Source organism: Phyllostomus discolor, chromosome 5 (assembly GCF_004126475.2).
Source record: "Phyllostomus discolor isolate MPI-MPIP mPhyDis1 chromosome 5, mPhyDis1.pri.v3, whole genome shotgun sequence".
NCBI lineage: Eukaryota > Metazoa > Chordata > Mammalia > Chiroptera > Phyllostomidae > Phyllostomus > Phyllostomus discolor.
This window is the reverse complement of record NC_040907.2, coordinates 72,004,214-72,026,552: the sequence shown is the minus strand read 5'-3', so window position 1 is coordinate 72,026,552 and position 22,339 is coordinate 72,004,214. Positions and strand designations below refer to the sequence as shown.

Sequence of the window (22,339 nt, the reverse complement as noted above, 5' to 3'; positions counted from 1 at the left end):
AAGAACTGTGTAATCTTGCATGTGTAATGGAGATAATAATACGTGTCTCCTAGTGTGAGTACTAAATGAGACACTGTGGTGAAAGCTCTGTATCAACATTGGCTCCTGGAGACCTTTCCTATAGGGTGAGTGATGGCTCCTTCCAGCAGCCTCCCGCCCTGTTCCCCACCCCCAGCCCAGCAGAAAGGTGGAGAGGTTTCCGCAACTGCTGCAGTCCCTGGGAACACATCCCTGAGGTCTGTGGTTGGGAGGGCTTACTCAGAGGCACACTTTGTAGCTATTCTGCATGTGGTTGTAATGTTAAGCATTGTATGCAAACGAGGCCCTTCTGCCAGCTGGGTGAAGGGCGTCTCCCCTCACAGGTGTTTAAGCTGCTCCGACAGCAGAAGGAAAGGAACACTGCTTGCCTTGGTGGCTGTGTGTCTGTCTCCTCCCCTAACCAACCGTAGCCCTGCCTGCACCTGACTGTGTCCAAAGTAGCCCGCAGGCTCCATCTGTCTTTGCTCACGCCAAGACGACCTGGGTGCTCTCCTCACTTCTTTCTCTACAAAAACAAACAAACCAAAAAAATCAACCCCTCCCCACCCCGCCCGGCCCCTGCCCCCAGGCTAAACACTCCAGGTCCGCTCTCACAGCCCTTTGGGCAGGGCACAGAGTTAACCAGTATGTCACTCAGATGGTAGCACTCGTGATCAATTTACAACCATGAAAGAAGGGTCCTTTCCTACTGGAATATTTCATTCAGGCGGCTAGAATTTGCTTGAAAATAGAGAAGAAGAAATTAATAAGATCACTTGCTGTTTTACTTAGGCAAGCTTTCAAGGCAGAACCAGGTGGAGTTAGTCCTGACTCCCCCTCGCCCTGGCGCAGACCACCCTACATCCCAGGGTTCCTGCCTTTCTTGAGCATTCTTCCACGCCCGCATCATCCACTCGGACATCTGGTCACCTTTCTAGGTGGGTGGTAGGTGTGGAGTGGCAGTGGAAGACTACACTGTGACTTCGGCAATTCCTGACCCTGGGGGCTAGAGAGGAGGTGGCTCAGGCCAGAGGCGAGTCTGGGAGGACACAGAAGGTCTAGTGAGGGTCACTGGGCAGGGCCAGTGTGGGTCCAAGGGGCCATGCCAGACGCAGTTCTAATTCTAGAAGTGGTTGGCATCAGTGACCAGGAACACGGGCCAGTGACAGAGTCAGGCACATGCAGTTGGTCCTCTGGGGACTTTAGATTCACGTGGAAGATCTGGTCCTGGGGCCAGAACCTGGAGGGCTGGGCAGGGGGAGGGGCATCAGGCAGGGCATCCAGGCAGGACCTAGGCTGAAGCCCAGTCCTGCAGCCAACTTGGTGTGGGGACCCTGGAAAGAAGGGGTGTGACCCAGGTCCTGCGGCAGGGGCACAGGATCCCTAGTCTGACTGGCCGGAACAGGGTGGGCGTGGAGAGCTCAGTAATTGGGACAGACCTGGCGGCACCCCCTGAGGCCTGTGGGCAGGTGCTGTGCACACACAGGCTGTCTGTGTGGATGAACAGCTCCACACACGGCAAAGACTTGAGTAGAAAGTCATCTGAGACATCTGAGCTTATGTGCAGTTTTAATATGTGATCTTAAAATTTTAAGGCCAAAAAATATTTTAAGACTTCTTAAACTCCTCCCCATTGTTCCCTGGCTTTCAAGATCCAAGAGTCACAGTAGTGCTGCTGGGGCCTGCCCGGGGCTCAGGGCGTGGCTCCTGTAGCCTGATGTGTGACATTTGGGGTGCAGTTGGGCATGTGCCCTGCAGGAGGAGGCAGTGGGGCAGGCGGGGCGTGTCCTTCTCCTTTGAAAGGGAAAGGAAGCTCGTGTGTGCTGAGTGCCCACTGTGGGTTGGGTGCCAGCTTCTTTATGCTGTCTCACCTGCTGCTCACAAAAACCTCACAAGTCAGAGGAGCAAATTGAGGCTCCGAGAGGTTAAGGAATTTCCCAAGGTCACCCGGCTTGCTGGTGGTGCAATGAAGGCTTGAGGCCAGCCGGGCGCTCCCTCTACCCTGCTGCCTTTCAGCCTGGCTTTTGAGACACATAAAGATGTGTCTTGCAGCTCAGCTTTGGAAGATGTCATTTTGCAGAAGTGCTTGTGAGGCGGGAGAGCTCGTGGCAGTGGAGACGGGAGACAGCGCAGCTGGTGTTCGCTGCCAAGCCTTCCCCATGCTCGCCTGGCAGGGGCCCCTCAGCCCATGTGTGCATCGCTCTGCATGGGAGGGGCCTCTGAGGGACTCTGGGTCACTGTTATTAGTTACTTATGTAGCTCACACTTACCAAGACTGGGAGGAGGGGGATCTAGAAATGTGTATGGCAAAGAAAATGTAGGAGCTACGATGACAAGAGAAACAAATGGCTGCTCAGGGTGGGGTGCCTGCACAGTGTGGGGGTGCGGGACAGAAGGCAGCCTGGGAGGTGGGCGGCGCATCGGCTTGGGTGGGTCAGACTCCCAGGGTGTACGGATGGGCTGCAGGGCGCACAGGGATCCCTGAAATTATATGTAAAACATTACAGTATGCGCCTTTTGCTCTGGGAGGAGGGCCTGTGATTTTCATAGGCTCTCAGAGAAGGCTGAGACCACCAGTAAGTCTGAGTGCTGTTTGGGAGGTTGGAATTACGCCCCATGCACATTCTTTTCATTTCAGCTTAATCCTAGAAGCAGGAACCGGAGCTTGTACAATGCAGGATTTCTAGGGTGACACCAGGAAATGGTGATGGTCAGGGGGATGTGTGAGATGAAATTGTATGTGACAGTGCAAGAATGCAAAGCCAGGGCTGGGTGCTCACCTAATTTTGCTTCACATTGTCAGTTACACAATTTTAATAGCTAATTAGAGGAACAAATTTGTGGGAGGACAGAAGACCCGGTAGAGAGAAACCTGTTTGTGAGTTCTTCGTCTTCTTGTTTATGTGCCGGGCAGATCAACATCGTTCCGGACGAGCCCGTCTCGCAGCCACGCTCCTCTGTCCCCTCGAGGGCTGGGGGGCACTGTCAGACCGAGATGTGTGCACCCTCGTAAACACACTCTCCGTGTGTGCCAGCGCTGCCAGCGTCTGGGCCACAGCAGTCCACTAAGGGGCCCAGAGAGCTGGGCCTGCCTTTCCTGCCCTCCTCTCTCCGAGTCCCGTTGGCATTCCTTTTTGGAGCAAGGAAGAAATCACATTTGCATACAGAAAAATGTGTTGAGCTGTCTCAGACAGCTTTGTAGCTACTGAGCCTGATGTGAGGAGGTGACCTCATCCCCAAAGGCCTCTCCTCATTCTCACGGTTTCCAGCTCTGCTCCCCCAGCCCAGTCGCCTGTTACAGGAGGGTGTGTGCTCTCAGACACTGAGCACCCCCCCCCACCCCCTGACCCCTGGTTTACTGAGCACAGAGGCTCTCGGACAGGCCAGGTGACTGGGGAGCTCTGGGAAGCAGGGTTGCTGATAGATGTGCCCCTTCTCTGGCCCTCAGCTTCCCAGGTCCTTGCGGAGCCCGCAGAGGGCGTCCTCAGAGATTTAGGAGTTGTTCCTGATCTTCCTTCCCTGCTTCCTAGGGCACCAGGAGAAACAGCACTGGCCTCCCTCCCTGTCTCATTAAAGCTGTCTTTGTTCCCCGAGCCCAGTCGCTGGGGTTTAGTAAAGACAAAAAGCCAGGAAAGATCCGTCTTTCTGGAGAGGCAGTCTCAGTGGTTACTGCGAGGCTGGGCTGCTTTGGCCATGACGACCGACCGGTGCTCACCGACGACTGAGTGAGTCCCCGTAGGCAGGGACGAGCCAGCACTTGCAGCCCCGGACCTGTGCTCTCTGGTCACAGCCTGCCGCCCACCATGGGCAGTGCCACTGTCCCCAGGGCTGCTTGACAATAACCCAGAGAACCTCGCTGCATGTAAGGCCCAACGCCTTGATTTGGAGCCAGCCTTGGGAAGGGGAGTGGGGGATATGGGCATTTGTGTTCTCGGCTGCCCTGGACCAGGGGAAAGCAGACGCCTGGTAGGCACGTTCTCCGCACAGGCCTCTCCCCCCATGCCATCGCCAAGAGCAGGTCCGCCACACCGGGAGCCCAACCTAGCAGGGATTGTGGCATTTTGGGAGAGAGACTTTGAACTCACTTTCAGCCTCTCTTAGCCCAAGGGATGCTGCCGACAGGGAGCATGTGTCTGTGAAATATGGCTGGCAGGCAGCTCCTGTTACCATGGTTACTGTGTAGGGCAGGTTAGTATAGGGCTACCCAAGGAAAAACGGCACTGAAGGCAATGCTTGTGCAGGAGCCTTCCTCCCGCCAGCTTCGACTCTCTCCCCAGAGCCGGTGGCAACATTTGACCTGAGGGGATGGGGATTTCCTTCAAGGGTCCACTGGCTGCCCAGCCCTGGCTGTTGTCACAGGTGTTTCCTTTGGTGCAGAGCAGTGGGCCTCCCAGGTGGTGGGGGCAGGGGCGCTCGAGAGCACGGAGCTTTTCCACGGCTCGGTGCTGCTGTCACAGCCCCTCTGTCCATCCGTCCTGGAGTTGCATCCATGACACTGAGCCCTGTCCCCAGAAGGGCATGGTGTCTGGAAAACCCTGAGTCCAGATTTGACTAGTCCTAAAGCACATGCACTAAGTCATCAGAGAGTGATCGCTGCCCCTTTTCACGGGCTGTGTGAGTGATAGGTTCAATTATAAGACGTTAACAATCTCTTACCTGTGTTTCCATGTGACCAGACACCAGGTTCCGCAGTCCCAGGCTGGAGTCCCTGGTCCTTTGTTCTCTGCTGAGTGACACGCCGTTCTGGCCCTCTGTTTCTTTGTATAAGAATAGAATAACCATTGTGGGGAGGGGGGGGGGGGCGTTGATCAGTGTGGATGGGAGACATTTAAAAGCATAACAAGTGAGTGAAGGGCACTTCACAAATTCACGCAGTTATCATCTTTGGTTGCAATCATGACAGGTTATTTTAGTCTCTCTCCTGCCATTTTGGGAGAAAATTGATTAAAACCCTTGAATGTTGCATCAGAAATTATTTTTGGTGTGGCAAAAAAATAAAAGAGGTTAAGAAACAGCTACTTAATAAGATTAGCCTATTCTTTAATCCTGATGGAACCAGTTTTGGGGGCAATTGGGGGGCATTTCTGGGAGTAAGCAGGGAAAGCCTCGTCGCCGGGGCTGCAGTGCCACCCTGACCTTTGCTTGTTTTGCTTTTACTCTGGCCCTGGAGCACTTGCCTTCATCATTCCAGGTAACTTACATGCTTGCGTTATTTGCATATTTTCTTGCAGGAATGCACTCCATTCATGTTTTCTGGGGGTAGGGTATTGGAATTCAAAGGCTTTTTGCTGGCTAATGTCATGGAATTTCTGTGCAAAAGTGAAGGAGCTGCTTTTCTCCTTTTTCTGAGGCTGGGGGTAGTGGTTTTTTAGCCACCTGGGACTTTCTTAGCCTGGGGGAAAGGGAAATAGCTGGTGGAAAACAGGCCCTTACCTGGTGGCCATTGGCCTGATGGATGAGTCATCCCCACAAAGCTGCTGAGGTCACGGGCCCTGGCTGCTCATCAAATAGGAATGAGGGCAGAGGCACGCTTCCTCGTGGATACAGTCCAGGACCTCGGAGGGCAGTATCAGCCCATCTACTGACCATCTTAAGGGCCCTTCAACTGAAAAAACAACCAACCAACCAACCAACCATGAGTTCTACCGCCCTTGGTACTTACTTCCATGTTCTCAGGGGCCTTCCCAGGGCCGGGGAGTTCCAAGGACTGCACACCCGACCTCCAGAACCACAGAGGAGGAAGAGCGAGGGAGAGAGCAGAAAGGAAGTTGGCCCGGTTCTCCCTGCGGGGTAGAACCTTCGCAGGCCGACCCCTGCGTCAGCTGCGGGGAGACCCCAATCCCCGTCTCCGCCCACAGCTCTCACGTAGGCACAGAAGCTGCTCACCAGGCACTGAGCAAACAGTTCCCTGTTTTTACAGGCCGACTCGACCTGGTCCAAAGGCCGAGGCCTCCTAAGTATTTGACACTAATCCCATTGGATACTTTTCATACCTCCCTCCTGCCTCATCTCGTGTTGTTCCTTTCTGGACAGATTAGGTTCTGCTTCTTCCTTGTTGCAAGTTTCTGCCTGTGTGGAGTTTTAGCGAGCTTCAGGACACATTCCATTTTTCAGTGGCCAGAGCCACAGGAAGTTACTTTTTGGAAAAGTAAGAAAGGAAGAGCTACAGGCAGAAACCTGAGTTTGATAAAACAAAACAAAACTCAGAACCACTGAGCATCCACTTTCTAGAATGAAAGAAGAAAGGCAATTACTTTGCCCTTAAGGTGTTATGAGGCTCTTGGTAAGGGTGACAGCATCTTAGCCAGGAAGAGATGAACTTGGCCAGGTTGGATATGAGATTCAAGTGCTGGGTCTGCGTTAAGCAGAGTGGGCAATTGAAGTGAAGTGCGTAAGGTGAAGGAGGGGAGGGAGACAAACAGTTGTGTCAGAAGAGTCTATAGAAGAGCCTGTCCCCCGTCCTCCCAATAGACTGCACGCCAGGTGGGGTGGGCACAGGGCGCCCAGGCTGTTTGCTGACAGACTTGCTAATTAAACACCAAAAGGCAGTATTGCTTTGCCAGTAGCGAGGGCTGTGCCAGCGTTATCAGTGGCAAGCTGGCTGCCAGGGGCATCCTAATGAAAAATAAACAGCTCTGGGGTGGCCTGGGAGAGTGGAGACAGAGGTCCTGCCTGGGTTTCTTAGGACTTCTAGGATAGCTCCTAGGGGAAAGTCACACCCAGGTCACCTTTAGGTCCTTTTCTCAAAGGAGCCTCTGTCTCATCGCAAGGTGGTGTGATGTGCTTCATTAACCCCCAGGTGCCGGGGTGACAAGCAGACAGACAAAGCCTCTAGGAGCAGGTTCCTGGTGCCTTCAGCCCTGGGAAGGAAAGGCTGCCTGAGGGGCTAATGATTTCTGCGGGGTCTCTACATGGAAGGGACAGCTGAAGCCCAAAGCCTCCTCTAAGAGAGGTTAGAATTTCATCAGAAAGCAAGCCTGGTCACATGAGAATTTCTGGCAGCGTGTGCATGGCAGGCTGGACACCAGCCTGCCAGAATTGAGCGAGTGGATCGTATTGGCTTCAGCGGAGGGGAAAAGTCCCAGCCTGGCCTGGGAGAAGGAGCTGGCTCACTCCCCTGGCTGCCGGAGTCCAGGCGGGCTCACGCAGCGCAGCTGCCCCTGAGGGACTGGGGCTGATGCCCCGAGCCCCCTTTCTTTTAACCCTAAAGTAAGTGTGTGGTCCAGGGACTGAGACGGAAAGATGCCTAAAGAATGCAATGCCTTCCACGCACTCTCGGCAGCTCTGTGCTGCTTCTACCACCGCAAGTCTTTCCTTGGAGTCAAGGTAGGTGTGGTTTGGGGAGAAGGTGCATCTGAAATTCTTTTGGGGTCTTGAAAGCATTGGTTTTCTGAAAGGCACTGAGAAAGTTTGCAGCCTGCCTGCTGGCCGCGAACACAGAGGCACCTCCTCTGACCGACGGACCTTCATAACCCCTGCCAGCGTGCCTCCCCTGGACGCAGAATCTGTGTTTTGAGATGACAATCTGTGTTTCAGGACACTTTCAGTCTCCTTGCGCTGAAATTTTATTCCATAGGAGCTCAATAAGATTAAGCTGTTTCTCTTCTTTCTCTTTGTCTCTCTCTCCCCTTGTTCATGATGGATGTGAGGTGGCTGAGCGCCTCTCTCCACTTAACCTGCTGGTCCATTATGTCAGCAACATATATAATGTAGAGAAACTGCCAGATAGCTCCCTTCACGTTGCAGCTGGGCCTCCCAACATTTCCGTATTCAGAATTGCCTTTTACTGCTCCCATTTTTAATCTTTGTTACAAGACCAGCACCATAGGTTTTGCATAACATGTCAACACTCTGTTTCACTGAAAATGTTCAAAAAACCTCATTTGACTAACTCAAGATGAGGCCTGTGTTCTGTGTTGCCCACTTGTGACGACACTAAGAATTAAGATTTATATGGGCTCTCGCTGATTTGAGGTTTTTCTGCCTTGGAAAATGCTGCCTGCCCCGGCAGAACTGTGGACCTCACTGAGCCGTGGGAAACAGGAGGCTGAGAGCTCTGAAGGAATTCTTCCCAGCCCAGCGCGGAGCTCCTGCTCCGGAGGGACTGATCTGTCCCGGGCTGTTGAAAAAGCTGCGACAGGGTTATTCTGCTTCTTTCTTCTCAGTACGGCTTTGAGAACAACTTTCAGGAAAACTCGTTAAAAGGAGAAAGACTCCTCTGTACAAAAATATACACTGAACAAGAAGAGGATGCACTTCTAATTTTACCGCCCTGTTGCAGTGTTCATAGTGGCTTTCTGACCAAAGAGCAAAGTTCGTTTTTGTCTCTTTGTCAAGGGGGAGGGGGAGGAATTGATCATTGGTTAAAAGTGTTCTCTCCCTGATTTAAGAGTCCCTTCCTATCCTGGAGCCCAGTCGGGTGATGTGAGGACCATGTGGTTTCTGGCCTAAAAATGGATCGCTCTGGCGTGGGGCGGATGAAGTCATGCCATTAGCAGGGTTTGGACGCTGTCAGAGACGGGCCGGGAGGTCCCAAGGGAAGCGTGCACTTCAGGGATTGGCAGTAGGTCTTTACTCCAATAGAAGTTCTTTCATAAGCCAACTCCTGCTAATTCAGAAAAGTGTGACTCAGCATCTGGTATGTGAGGAAAACAGCCCATAAATATCTGGGCCTGAGTGACAAGATTCTGTTTGGCTGCCCCTGCTGCTCTGCCGATCCGTCCTCCGAGGCTCTTGCAGAAAGACACAGGAGCCTATGGGGCTGGGCCTGCCCCCTTCAGCCTCGCGTCTCCCCCCACAACAGCCACTCTGGGTGGCTGGCTGTTGGTAGAAACACCCTCCTCCCCACCTGGGCTCCTGCCCCTGCCCCAGTCTGTTGCATCTTCCCTGCACAGAGAGGGGCCTGACCTGCTCCCGCACCAGAAAGGAAGCCTTCAGACCCAGCTTACGGTTCCCCACTGACCCTCAAGATGCGTCTCCCCGTCTTGTTTTGTTCAGTCACCTGGGGAAGAAAGTCCACCTGTGCTTAGCCCCCCTCCTGCTGACGCTGCCCCAGGACAACCTGCAGCACTTTATCGGCTCCCACTTTAATTAGGGGTTTCAGGTCTTGCTGCTCATAATTAGTTTCCGTTGCAATTAGAGTTTCAAAATGAAATCGGGATTGATTGCCTGATAGCAAAGCCGAAATAAAGCTCCAGTTCTCGACCATGCATGTATGCTGCTTCCCTGGCATGAATTCCTCATGCTGAAAATAACACTATGGTAGCCATGGTAACTTTCCATTTGTCCTAATCCATATCATCTCTGGAGAAAGTCGAATGTTATTAATAGTGTTTGTTGTGTGGAAAGAAAATTAAAAATATAAAAGCTTCTTCGCTTCATAAGAGACCAATCATACTGGTGCGTGCAGGGAATAAAATCTTATTTGCAGAGACTTTGCAGAATTTAGAATGTAATCAGGGGCCTCACATGGACATGTTTACAGAAGTCCTAGGAAGGAGTTAAATGGGGGGCCGAGAACAGAGGGGAAGAAGGAGCAGGCGCAGTTGTTGCCGGCCCTCGAGGAGCTGGGTCGGAGACCACAGGCCCAGCCACCCTGAGGGGCGGGACTGCAGCCCCCAGAAGGGCTTTGCATGGCAGTCACTTCACAGAAAGACCCCTGGATCCTGAATGAGAAAAGGAAGGGATGTTCTGTTTATACCCAATGGAAAAAAGTTTGAAATGAAAAAATTCCTGATCTATAACATTAGCAGTGCACATGCAAGTTCCAAGGCTCCTGAATGTCAAGTGTGACAGCCACGTGTAGGCCGTCTGTGGAATGGGGTGATAGACGGTTCTTGCCTCGGAGGGACTTACCATAGAAGCATTCGGTCATAGTGTCATTTCATCACATTTGCAAAAGTCTGTCCAGTGTCGCCTGAATTTCTTTGCACATTGTCTCACTGGAGTCTCAAAACCAGTTCTCCAGGCCAGGCAGGGCAGGAGTTCACCCCTTTCCACAGAAGAGAAACTGAGGCTCAGAGGAACTATTGAGTTGGCCAAAAAAATTGTTTGATTTTTTCTGTATCATGCTTCTAGTAATGCTTAGTTGTCTTTAACTTCATTCAAAACAGTTTTGCTAGATTGTATTGTGACAGCTGTCACGTCAGCATGCATTTTTTAAAAACTTATCAGAATTGATGAATTTTTGTACAACCATTTTAATATTGAAGATGGACGAGAATATGTAACACTTTCAGCATATTATGCTTTATTATTCCAAGAGAGGTAAAAATGCAACTAAAACACAAAAAAAGATTTGTGCAGTGTATGGAGAAAGTGCTGTGACTGATCGAAAGTGTCAAAAATGGTTTATGAAGTTTCTTGGTACTATTGACATTTTGGCCAAATAATTCTTTGCCGTGGGGCTGTCTTATGCACTGGGAGATGTTTACCAGCACTCCCAGCCTCTACCCACTAGAAGCCAATAGCAAGAGACAGCCGACATACTCAAAATATCCAAATCAATAAAGTTATCAGTGAAAATGAAAAATGCGTCTTTTATTTTACAGAAAAAAACTAAACAGACTTTTTGGCCAACCCAGTACCTGACCAGAACCACTTAGTGGAGAACCAGGAGCAGCATTCAGGTTTTCTGGCCTCAAGCCCAGTATCCTGTCCAGGACACCATGTTAAGACCATAGAAACCAGAAATGAGACGAGATGTTAATACTTTAGTTTGCAGTTCAGTTGGGAAAGAGCAGTGTGTGTCTTGGTTTTCAGGCAAGACTCAGGGAAGCTGCAGGGTTCCGGGTTCAGCAGGCTGGTGACCATCCCGCAGGTGGTGGCAGTGCCCCCAGGCAGCTTCCTCGTGAACTACAGAGGGGATCTGGGGAGGAGCTCATAGGTGACATTTCCAGAGCTGGAGTAAGGACAGACTCCACTTCTCTGGTCTCTCGTGTCTCTGATCTTTCTTATGCATGGACAGGGGGAAAGGAGTGAAATCTGCCGCCTTATCAGCATCTCCCCCTGTGGAAGGGCAGTGTGGCTGTGTCAGGAAACTTCAGGGGAACCTCAGAGACACCAATTACCTTGCAGGTGTGGGAGAGCCCCTTTGCCGAAGGAGCATAACAGAGGTTAGACTATGGAGTCAGTGCACAAGTGGGCCAGCAAGTCTCCACTAACCATTGGTAGTGGTCTTGTTGATGAGAAGTCATGGTCAGAAGGCTGTGGATTTGAAGCATCTACCTTCTTCCCATACAGCAGATTTGACTGCACTTTGCAGCCATGAAGTGCTGTCTGTATGTGGGAAGAGTTTAAACAGTGCTGTTGCTATCACTGCATTTGTTTAACTAGAAATTAATTCCCTTGCCTCTGAAAAAAAAATATTTGGAGCCTCACTGAATACACAGGCAACCCATCTGCACATCCCTAGAGGGCTGGGCCCCTGGAGCTTGATTTTGTTAGAAACTGACAGTCGGAGGGAACATGGTGAAGTGAAGGGCCCACTTGCCTTCTCTGTGCCTGGTCCTTTGGTCTGTCTGCTGTGGTGACAGCCTGGGTACTGGTGACACACCACAGGGTTGAAAATGGCCTCAGTTGCCTTTGTCAGTGGGGCTGATCCCCATCAGCATCAGTTGTGCAAGGCAGAAAAAGCTACTGGGGACATGTCTTTCCCAGTGACTTAGTCCCTCCTTCTGGTGGCTGCTAGTTGCTCATTTATCTCTCCTGCCCTCCAAACAAAGGCACAGCAGTTTTTTTTTAAGAGACCTATATGCATTCCATGAGTATCTGGGAGCTTTGGGCATCTGGTTTCAGCATCAGGGGAAGGACAGGGCTGTGTCCCAGCGCCCTCTCCCCACAGACCCTGGAGCTTGGATCCTGGCCGAGGCCTTGTTTTTGTTGGAGAGGTGGGTGGGAAGGAGAGAAGAGCCTGGGATCCTGGGAAAATTCTGTCAGCGGGCTCAGCGCCCCCAGGGCTGTGGAGAGGTGGGCCTGTGCCGAACACTGGGGAGGGTGCTGGAGAGTCAGGGTGCTCAAGCCACAGAGGTCAGCAATACCAGGAGGACCTCTGTCATCTCTGTGTTCAAAGATGCCAAAGACAGCTTTTAGCTGATGTGTACTTTGGGTGTCCCCAGGACAGCAGAGGAGACTTGGGCTGGCCTGGCTGAGGAGGGGAGGAGAGTTGAGGAGAGATGGGCCTCGTGGGGCTGGATGCTACGGCAGCATCTCCGTCCCCATCTGGATTTCCAGTGCGTCCACAGTCGTGGGAGCTACTGTGGAATCTGGCTCTGACCATGGGAATGTCACAGCTTATTTTTCTGGCTTATGAAAGCACTATGATCAATCTTTCAGTGTGCATGGAGACCGACCCCCCCCGTGTCTACTCTAACGTGTGTACTTCTACAAAAGCAGTTACGCACAAAGGACTAACAAGCGAGAATCCTAGATTCTTAGTGAGATGGGATTGGAGGGACCGCTGAGCCAGCCTCCCACTTGGAATTCGCCTGCCCAGTCCCCACTGCCACCTCCTCGCCCAGCCTTTGTATTGAAGGCCTCCTGACTGCTGGGAAGTCAGTGAAAATTCCCACCCCAGAGGAGCGATTCCGTGTTTAGTGGAGGAGGTGGACATGCAGGCAGCCCTCTCTGAGGTACATGGTAGGTACGAAGGCAGGAAGAAGACACAGCATATTGTGAGAGCCCCTGCAGAGTTATTTCACCCAGCCCTGGGCCAGGGAGTGTCCTGGAGGAGGCAGCACTGAACAGCGGCTAAAAGAACAGCAGGTGGAAGAGGCATGAGGGAGAGGGAAAGGACATTGGCTGAAGCTGGGGAGTGGAGGAGATGAGACCAAAGAGGGGCGGGGGACAGACCTCGCAGGGCTGTGTGCTGGGCAGAGAGCAGTTTGGGTGGGATGTGGGGTAAGGATTTGGGGCTGGTGCCTTTGTGTGTAGGATGAGTTTGAGGAGCATAAATAGCATCTCCCTAATGCATGCCCAAGTCCTCAAAGCTTCCCGTCGCCTCTGTTTGTCCTGGCTCAGCTCACTCCTATTTCCCTCCCTCCACCTCCTCCTCCTCCTCCTCCTCCTCCTCCTCGTTAAGCCCTGTCTCCCTTAATACTCTTACACGTCGTCGCTGCACCAGTTAAGACCATCAGGTGGGATATTTTTCCGTCCCCACCCCCGCCCCTGCAAGCTGCGGCTATATCCATATCCATGGCCCCTGCTTCCTCCCTCCAGCCTCCAGGGATGAAGTGCCCTCTCCCTGGCCAAGGCTGGTCCTGCCACCTGCGCCCATCACTGCCATCTTCTCAAAGACCCCCCAGAAATCTTCAGTCTGTTCTTCTCCACCAACACTTTCCTCTTAGCTTATAAACATGCTCTGGTCTTCCCTTTGTAAAAATAATCCTCATCCCATGTCTTCCTTCCTGGTCCCTGTTCTCTCCACTCAGAGCTCGTTAACACAGCCTGTTTACTAATTTCCCATTGGCCACTCAGCCAGCCTTACCTCCCCAGCGACCTTGCCCAGTCCAGTGGATGCTGTCCAGTCCCGATTTTATTGGAACTCGGTGTTGCACTTGACACTGTTGGCCAGTCCGCCCTGAAAGTCTGCTCTCTCAGCCCCTAGGACACCACATTCTGCTTGTCCTCTCAAATCCTTGCTGACCAGCCCTGCCCTGTTGTGACGGACTGAACGTCTGTGTTTCCCCCGAAGTCACGTGTTCACATTCCAACCCCAAGGATTAGGGAACCCATTTCGGAGGTGGGGTCTCTGGGAGGTGTTAGGTCACGAGCCAGGAGCCCACAGGAATGCGATTAACGCCCTAATGGAAGACTCCAGAGCGCTCTGTTGCCCCTTCTGCTGTGCAAGGACCCGGCGAGAAGAGGCCTGTCTATGAACCTGGAGGCAGGCCCTCACCTCATAGTAAATCGACCGGTGCATTGATCTTCAACGTCCCAGCCTCCAGAGCTGTGAGAAATAAGTGCTTGTCATTTAAGCCACTCGATCTATGCTATTTCTGTTATAGCAGCTCTAATGGACTGAGATACCTGGATTTTTGTTTGTTTGGTTGGTTGGTTTTTAGTTTCTCTTTTGAGACGACTTAAAAAGTAGCATCCCCTAGCCCTGTTCTCATATACCCACCTTCTATGCCCATGTCTTAGATGACTGTCGAGATAGCTACCCCCTCTGTACTGAGGATTCTCCCACTATGTCTGCCGTCCGCCTCTCCTCCGTGGCGGCTGGACCCCACAGCCTGGTGAGCCGCTCCACCCAGATGGCCCACAATAACCTCAGGCTCTGCCTCTTCTTCCTCAAGCCTGCTTCCCTCTCATGCTTCTGTGTTGGGAGGCGGTGGCTTCGTCTCCTAGGAGCCCCCATGCCTCTTCTTCAGCCTGTTCATCATCCACGTCTAATCCGTTACTAAGTCTGCATGATTTTACCCCTATACATTTCTCTCATTGGCCTCTTCCTCCCTGTCGCTGCCACCAATGCTGCACTAATTCAGGCCCCACCTTCTCTTGCTTGGAATTCTTTAGGAGCTTCATAACTGATTGTCCTATCTTAAACCTTCTTAGGAAGCCATTTCATTACTTTCTGTTGGACATTTCTAGAGATGGATAGGCTGCTGTGCCCTTATGGCTAGACATTCCCGCATTTGAACAACTCTAATTGCTAGAAGGTCCCTCCTTGTATTCAGTCAAAATCTACGCACCTGCAATATCCACCTTATTCTTCAATTAAATGGACAAAACAGTCCTTCAGATGCATACTTTTCTCCTATTGTGGGCATGTTTATTTTGAGCATATCAAATTAGTTGGTATGAGTGGGCACCTTAAAATAAGATGAGAGGGATTCTGGGCTCGTTTCTCTAGGGAGTTGAACCAAGAATGTTTGGCCTGTCATCTTGGGACAAGAACAGACCAAGGCTTCAACTATTTCAACACCGTCCTCATGTTCCCCTTAAGTCTTTTCTGTATAGACTAACCATTTCTAGTTCTTTATATGCTTTTGGAGCCTTGGATTCTGATGTCAGTCAATCCCTTGCTCAATAGGTCTGAGCAAAGCATGGAAGTTCGGGGCCTTGGTCATGGTTTCTCTTGTGAGACGTAGGTATTCCTGCTGGCTGTTTACCTTCAGGGGCAGCGCACAGACCCACGAGATGTGAGTCGTGCTGTGTTGGGTATCTGTCTCTCTCAGTCCAGTCTGGTGCCGTGTTTCTGCCCATGACGTCTAGCACAGCGTTTGCGGTTTCACAAGAGCTTGTTAAACAAGGTGTGTAAGTACTAAGGCGCTGAACTCCTCTGAGAGAAGGTGACGTGCGAGTTGTGTATTGGAAGCTGTGGAGTTGATGCTTGGCCAAAACCCATCTTGTGATGAGTCATTTTTTTACTGAGAACCTACTGTGTACTGAGCCCTGACATATGATGCATTTTGTCCTGAAGGGGACTTCTGAGACTGTTGTTAGTCACGGCACTATTTCGGCGAGAAAGAATTTGGAAAGTCATTTACTCCACATCCCGTGCTAGAAGGCTTTCGGAATCTTCGGATTTTCCTCTGTGTGTTCTGCATATTTCCTTTTTTCCCTCCCAGTTACATCTCCTACCGTCTTCCAACCACATGCATTTTGTTTATTCAGTAGTACCTCATGCATTCGAGGTGAATTAGAAAAAGGATGAATTAAGTTGATTTTGATTTTCCAATATTCTTATTGAAGAGCAAATAGGGCATCTATTTTGGTGAATAGCCACATATCAAATCACTCATACTTCGAATCAGGATGTTGAATTACCAAGGTAAAATTACCGGCGGTAAATGCTTCTGGATTGGATCCCCTTGCATACTGCACTTGGGTCAGCTGGTCTTTACACCCCCATTGTGAAGTCTGCCTTAGCCAGAGCAGCCCCTGTGTCTTCACTCCCTGTAGACATCAACAGAGCACTACTATTACTGAATGGAATCTCACCGCCAGACCCAGTGATTAATATTTCACTTGCATTGTCTCATTTAGCCTGTGTGCCAGCCCTATGAGAGAGAGGGGTGTTATTGGAAGTCACTTGAGGACATGGTTAAAGGGAGTAAAGGGCTTAGAAGGGGTTTTCATAGGTTGAACATGCACTTAGCTTTTCCTTGAAGTCCCTTTCACCGGCGGCCCAATTGACCTTTCCATGCAACCAGCGACCTTCCTGCATCTTAAGTTGGCATATTCGCTGTCTCGCTGGGAAGAGTCAGGGCACCGGGCTGCCTCTGGGGGTGATTTGGATGTCTGCTCCTCTGCGGGCTGCTCCAGGAAGTCACCCTCTAAATCTGACCAAGTGGGGAGGGACCCACCGCAGCTTGTAGTGTGGCAAGGTGTTAACAAATGGCCTGTTAAAAATATCACCATGTTTCAGTTTATCTGTTACCAGTGGAAGCTGAGACCCCTTTGGAGCTGAGCACTGAGTGACCCAGGGGCAAATAAACCCTTGCCAAGAGGGTATCTTACGATGGGCAAACCCACTGGGGCCAGGTTGGGGGGGGGGGCAGGGGAGTCTTAGGGTGTAGTGAGTGCACCGAGCAGGTTCCCCCACTTCGGAAGTGCTGTGCAGGAAAGAAGCCGTTGTGGTGTAGGGTGTACTGCATTCTGTCAAAGTCAGAATTTTTCCAGCAGTTTTCAGACCAAAGTTAGTCTTCTTCAGTGAAAAATAATTTTCAATCCCTTGGTGTCCCATCAAAGTAAAACTGAGCTTCAAAAGCAATAGCTTTGTGATCCTACAGGATGGGGAGGTGTGGAGGAGACCTTGCCCAGAGAACGGCTGGGGATAAAAGGCAATGGGAATGTAACATCAAAGGGAGCCCAGGGCCGTCAGAGTGATTCCGATGTAATTAGGTTAGCGCGGGGACTCAGTCCTGCTGCCCCTCGGCACCTGCGCTGCTCTCAGGCTTGGGTCTGCACAGATTGCAGTTAAATCAGCCTGTCTCCGTTACACACACAGGAAGCTGAATTTTAATGGGAATTTCTCAGAACCTTGATAAGGAAGTGTTCAATAAACACCCTCTTCATATTTTCTATTTATGGTCTCTGAGCCTCTTTAGATACATCTTTGATAAGGGTTGGTAATGAATAAGTGAAATTCCTTGGATTTGGGCTCCCTAGGGGTTTTTATGGCATTTTCCTGTCTGTGCCAGGGTCTGATGGCCCCTGTGTCGTTGTCTGTCTATGAAAAGAAAAACCACATGTAGTAAGAAAATGAAGTGTCTTAATTTAACAGCAAATTGCAAATCAGTTTTTAATGGCACTGGAGTGAGAATCTGGTGTAAAGTGTGATGAATTACACGGCTTTAATCATTATGTGGAAAATGGCATCGAAACCCATCTGCAGGTCTTTGCTGAAGACGAGATTCTTTCTAGGATTTGGAAAAAGAAATCTATATCATCAAGGCACTAAAACAGTAACATCAAATCAATCAAAGTGTTTCAGAAAGCTAAAGCTCACTGAGATTTTATGAAATCCCTCTGCTACTGATTCCTTTCTCTGCAGGGGCCAGAACCCCTCGCTGCCCTAGACAGGGTAAGGAAGACACTCTGAACTTTGGTGGACCTGCTTGTGACCGTGCTCTATGTTCTCTTCAGCCGTCTTGTCTCCTCACAGAGGCTGTCCCCCCACTGGGCCATGGAGACTTTCTCATCCACGTCGGCACCTCCCCTCAGACCCAGCCGGGGAGGCCGAGTGGCTTGGCGGGCTCTCGGCAAGTCCTTGAGTTTCATCAGAGGCACCCTGTTCCAGGGACTGGCAAGCTCTTGACTCAAGTTGACCTCCTGGTTAGTTCTGCAGAACTTTGGCCAACAGGGTGAAGTATTTGTGAGGTAGGAAGCCGCCTACAAAGCCTGCTTCACGGAGTTCAGATGTAAAGACTCAAAGGAGCAGGCTTGAGGCAAGGGACCCAAGTGAGACCCGTGGCCCCCATTTGTCCAGAGCCCATCAGCCGAAAGGCAAAGAGTCCCACAGACACCCTCAGGTCCTGCCCTGCCAGCACAGAGCATCTTTGTGTGAATTCGAATGGGGCACCTTCTCCTTAAGACACGCTATTGCCATCTGCCAGGCAACTATTATAATCAATAAACAAATGTTCGAAGGCTGTGCATGAAGGGTGCCTCCTTAAGTGTGGACACGGTGTGTCCTTAAGTGTGGATGCGGTGGCCCGGCCACCTTGTGGCTACCACTGGGCAGGGCCGGGCGGAAGTGCCCAATTACGGGGGCCACCATTTGCTTTTCTGCCTATCAAACAGGAGGGAGAAAATTGAGGTTAATGTTTTTATTTTTCTCTTGGGACTTCTGTTTACAAAGGTAATTGTTTATTTAGTGAAGGCTTTGGCTTTAATCACAGTTACTAAGATGAGAAACTGTATTTGTGTAGCCTAGCACCCCAGTAGGGAAGTTGGATTAGTAAATTCAAGCCTTTCTTTGTTTACCTTTGGATTATAACAATATATTTCTAGATAAGCATAAAGCCAAAGAGTGCCAATAAAAGGCAATGCAGACCCCAATATACAGTTTCATCTCAGGCCCCCAGACACCAGCCCCTTCCCTGTCGTCCTGCCTCAGACGAGAGCCCTCGAGGTGCTGCACTAAGAGTTGCTGCACTGAAGCTTGTAGAGCCCGGGATTTTTATTGCTCCGCCTGTGGGCAGTGTTAGAATGGCAGAAGTCGTTGATTTACGCCCGTGAACTGGGGGTTCACAATCAACTTATGCGTGTTTCCAGTGGTAAAACATACTGATTGGATCTTTCAAAGCCCTCGATATACTTTGGAATTTGTTTATGAACTGCTCCACTGCTTGAGATTCAGCACAAGGCAAGGCTTCAAAGGGGCTGAGTTTCTGAAATCTCCAAAGAGTCTCATTTTAAGACGGATTTATTTGCAAGACAACCCTAGATGTGGCAACCAGCAAGGCTTCAGAATGGTTATGGGAAGTGTGCTTTTCTCAGAGGGGAAGTGCAGTCTCTTCGTATGTTTACAACATTTATTAGGATCTGTGAAGACCAGGGTTTGTGTCTCCACAAGTCTGGCCAGGGTTCTGTGGGTTGAGAGGGTCTGTCTGCCCAGATTCTTGCCTCGCCCAAGCCCGGGCCACCTGGCCGTGGTTGGTTCACGGCACAACCCCCACAACCCCGCGGGGCCCCACCCGCTCTCGGCAGACTGGAGCTTATCCCTGAAATCAGAGCAGTGACACGTGATGCTGCAGAGCGCCAGGCGGGCTTATGACCTTGTTTTCGATCACAAGTTCTGGATGAGATTTCTAGAAAAACGTGGCCTGCGCAGTTGTTTGGTACAACTCGATGAGAGGCCTGGACTGTCGCTGACCTCTCCCCCAGCTGATAAGCCGGCCCAGGGCAGAAGAAAGCAGCTTTGCTGAGAGCCGTTGCGTTCCGCACCTTGAGCCCGCACTCCTAACTAGGATAGAACAGCCCAGAAGCGGGCCCCTCCCGCCCCCTCCCGCTCCCTCGTCATTCTCTCTTCTCCGCGGCCTCCCCTCCGCTCCGCCTTTCGTGAACACACCCCCTTCCTCTTTTACTTCAGGAAAGTTAATCACCAACCTCAATCATAGGCTAAATGAACGGAAAGTGATTTTTAAAATTCAACAAAAAATCTTATCATGGGAGCTGGGTGAAAAAGGTAAAGGGATTAAAAAGTCCAGATTGGAGTTACAAAATAATCGCAGGGATGTCAAGTACAGCACAGGGGCCACAGTCAAGAATCTCATCATAACTGTGTATGGGGTCAGGTGGGAGCTAGATTTATCGGGGTGGGGGACACTTCAAAAATCATATAAATGTCTAACCACTAGGGTGTATGCCTGAAATTAATGTAAAATAATACGGAATGTCCATTTTAATTGAAAAAAATGTGTTGAAAGAATTAAATAAAAAACCGAGTGTCCAAGGCCCTGGAGGACACCCATTCTCCACTCTAGGGCCTGTCGGCCTGTGTGATATAGGAAGCTTCCTTGCACGCTCACACCTGAGCGCTGGGGGGGTGAGTCCGCTGGTGCCAGCTGCAGCCACGTGTACTTGTTAACACTGAGCATACGTGTGCAAAGTACCAGCCGCCCAGGGAAGGTGCCTTCTACCCCACACAGATGGAACCATTTTGAGCGACACGCTCGAGACCCCCAGGACCATTCAGTCTGAACTGAAATGAACAGAATAAACAAACCCATGCCTAAGTTGAAATTGGTTGTTCCAACTTCTAGTCTTTTTTTTATTCCATCAAGACTAAATTCTCAAAAGCCAGATATCACTAAAAACCTTCTGATGGGTTTTATAATCTTTTTTTAAAAGTTTAGTGAAGCCGTTCTTGTGGCTAGGAGTCACCTTTGAAAGGGGGTTCAAATCCCACACTGTTCCAAATGAGCACCCACTGTGTGCCAGGTACTGTGCCAGTGCGGGGTGTGCATTTGGTCAGGAGTCCTGTGAAGTGGGAACAGCTGCCCCTAGGTGCGTAAGGAAACAGGAGAAGTCTAGAAAGTTAGCCAAGGTCACCACCCACCAGCTCTCTCCTTTTCTCCCCACCCACCGACAAGGCAGCTGCCACATGCAGGGTGAGGAGGCAAGCTTGGTTCCAGTCAACAAGTGTTTACAGGGCACCTGCTGGGCGCCGGGCACTGGGCTGGACTCTGGGAGCCGAAGACGTGGCCTCTGTGCTCAAAGAGCTTGTGCCCAGCAGACCGCATTGCCCCACTGTGTAGAGTCTTCTGGTGGATTCCCTGCCCCTTAGATAGAATCCAACTAGTTTATTGTGGGCTTCAAAGCCTTGGGCTGCCTGCTCCTCCCGTCTGTTGTCTCCCCATCCCCCAGCCCGGGCTCCAGTCAGGCTGCACAGTTGGTACTTCGGCAGGTGTGTCACTCTGTCTGCTGGACCATGGGACGGAGGCACGGAGGAGAGACATACGGGAGAGCATGTTCGGGAGCTGTGGAAGGTCCCCGACCTCAGGGTTCTGCATCAGTGTGCATTAGGAAGGGAGTCCAGGGCCAGATGGAGAAGGGCATTACCTGCCTTACAAAGGTTTTGGGTTTTATTTGTAGGTAACTCTGAGCCCTTCAGAACATAACCAAGGTTTCCCCACAACTCAGCAACCCATGGACCAAAGAAAGGCCTAAGAACTTTAATGACCCAAAGCAGCTAGCTCATGAACAACATTGCTTAATGGCAGTACTCTTGCTCGTCTCCCACCAGCGAAGCCTCTGCCAGTGATTTCTGAGGTTCCACAGACCTCTCGTGATCTGGGCCTCCTAGCAAATGCAGGCCTGAACCCCTGTATGAGACGCAGCACGTGGCAAGGGCAGCGGTTCATCTCACTGGGCTGTGAGACATGGGTTCATGCTCAGGGAGCTGGGCGAACAGGGCAGACTGGGGGTCTGTGCCCCCCCCCCCATAGATCAGGCCTGAGCCCTGGGAAAATGGAAACTAGGTATGAGGAGCCCATTCATTTCTTTGTGGGGTGCTGGAAGAGACCGTGGATCTCCTGCCAGCCCTTGCTGGGGCACCCCATGAGTGTCTGAGCCCGGAGTGTCATGAGGCTAAGTCAGTGGCATTGTTGGTGGGTGGATTGTGGCACCAGAGATGGGGTGGGGACATTGTTGGGAGGCTACTGCAGGAGCTTAGGGAGAACGGCAGAGTGTGGATTAGAATGGGCATTGGTAAGAGGTAGGGGCAGGAGTTTCTTGATCAGCGGAAGACAATTCTGAGGGTTCTCATTTGGGTGATGAGGGCAGAAGTGGTGCCAGTGGCGGAGAAAGGGGGAGGAACAGGCTTTGCAGAGCAGATGAGTTCCAGCCACCCACACTGACATCCGAGCTCTGCGGCGGATTCTGGTCAATATTCCTACCTCAACACCAGCCCGAGGACTGAAGATGGAGATTTCAGCAGCAGCACATCTCAAAAGGCTCTGGGCTGGCCGTGTGTCCGCAGCCCCGCTCCATATGCCCGTCCCACTCACCACAGTGAGATGGATCATCCAAAAGCATCTTTTTTATACCTGTTGCCTTTCTGGGCAGAGATTTTCTTTTCTTTTTTTCATTAAAACAATTTTGGTTTTCAGTTGCAGTTGACATACAACATTAGGTTAGTTTCACGTGTGCCACATAGTGATCCGACATTTATATAATTTATGAAGGGATCCCCCTGATAACTGGGCAGACAGCTCCACTCCTCTGTCTGGAGTGTGGGCGTCCGGCCCTCAGCCTGCAGCGTCAGGCTCCCCTCTGTGCAGCCCCTCCTTCCTGGAGGAGGACTGCTTTGGTCACAGGAGACAGGAGTCCAGTGCAAACCCGCCTAGTTACAAGGGGGGTTTGCTGGTTGATG

At 51.1% G+C, this 22,339-nt stretch overlaps 1 protein-coding gene across 3 annotated transcripts in view; it reads left to right on the top strand.

Annotated features, from left to right (window-relative positions):
- BCAR3 (BCAR3 adaptor protein, NSP family member) overlaps positions 1 to 22,339 on the top strand; it is a 103,691-nt gene that overhangs the window by 47,827 nt on the left and 33,525 nt on the right. Inside the window, exons 1-2 of one of the 3 annotated variants that reach the window (XM_028512955.2) lie at positions 6,519 to 7,145; positions 7,176 to 7,344. The exons of the other annotated variants lie outside the window; for them this stretch is intronic. Coding sequence (XP_028368756.1) covers positions 7,261 to 7,344 — 84 coding nt within the window. The 5' untranslated portion in view covers positions 6,519 to 7,145; positions 7,176 to 7,260. Of the gene's footprint in view, positions 1 to 6,518; positions 7,146 to 7,175; positions 7,345 to 22,339 lie in introns of those variants that run through there. 3 annotated transcript variants of the gene reach the window in all.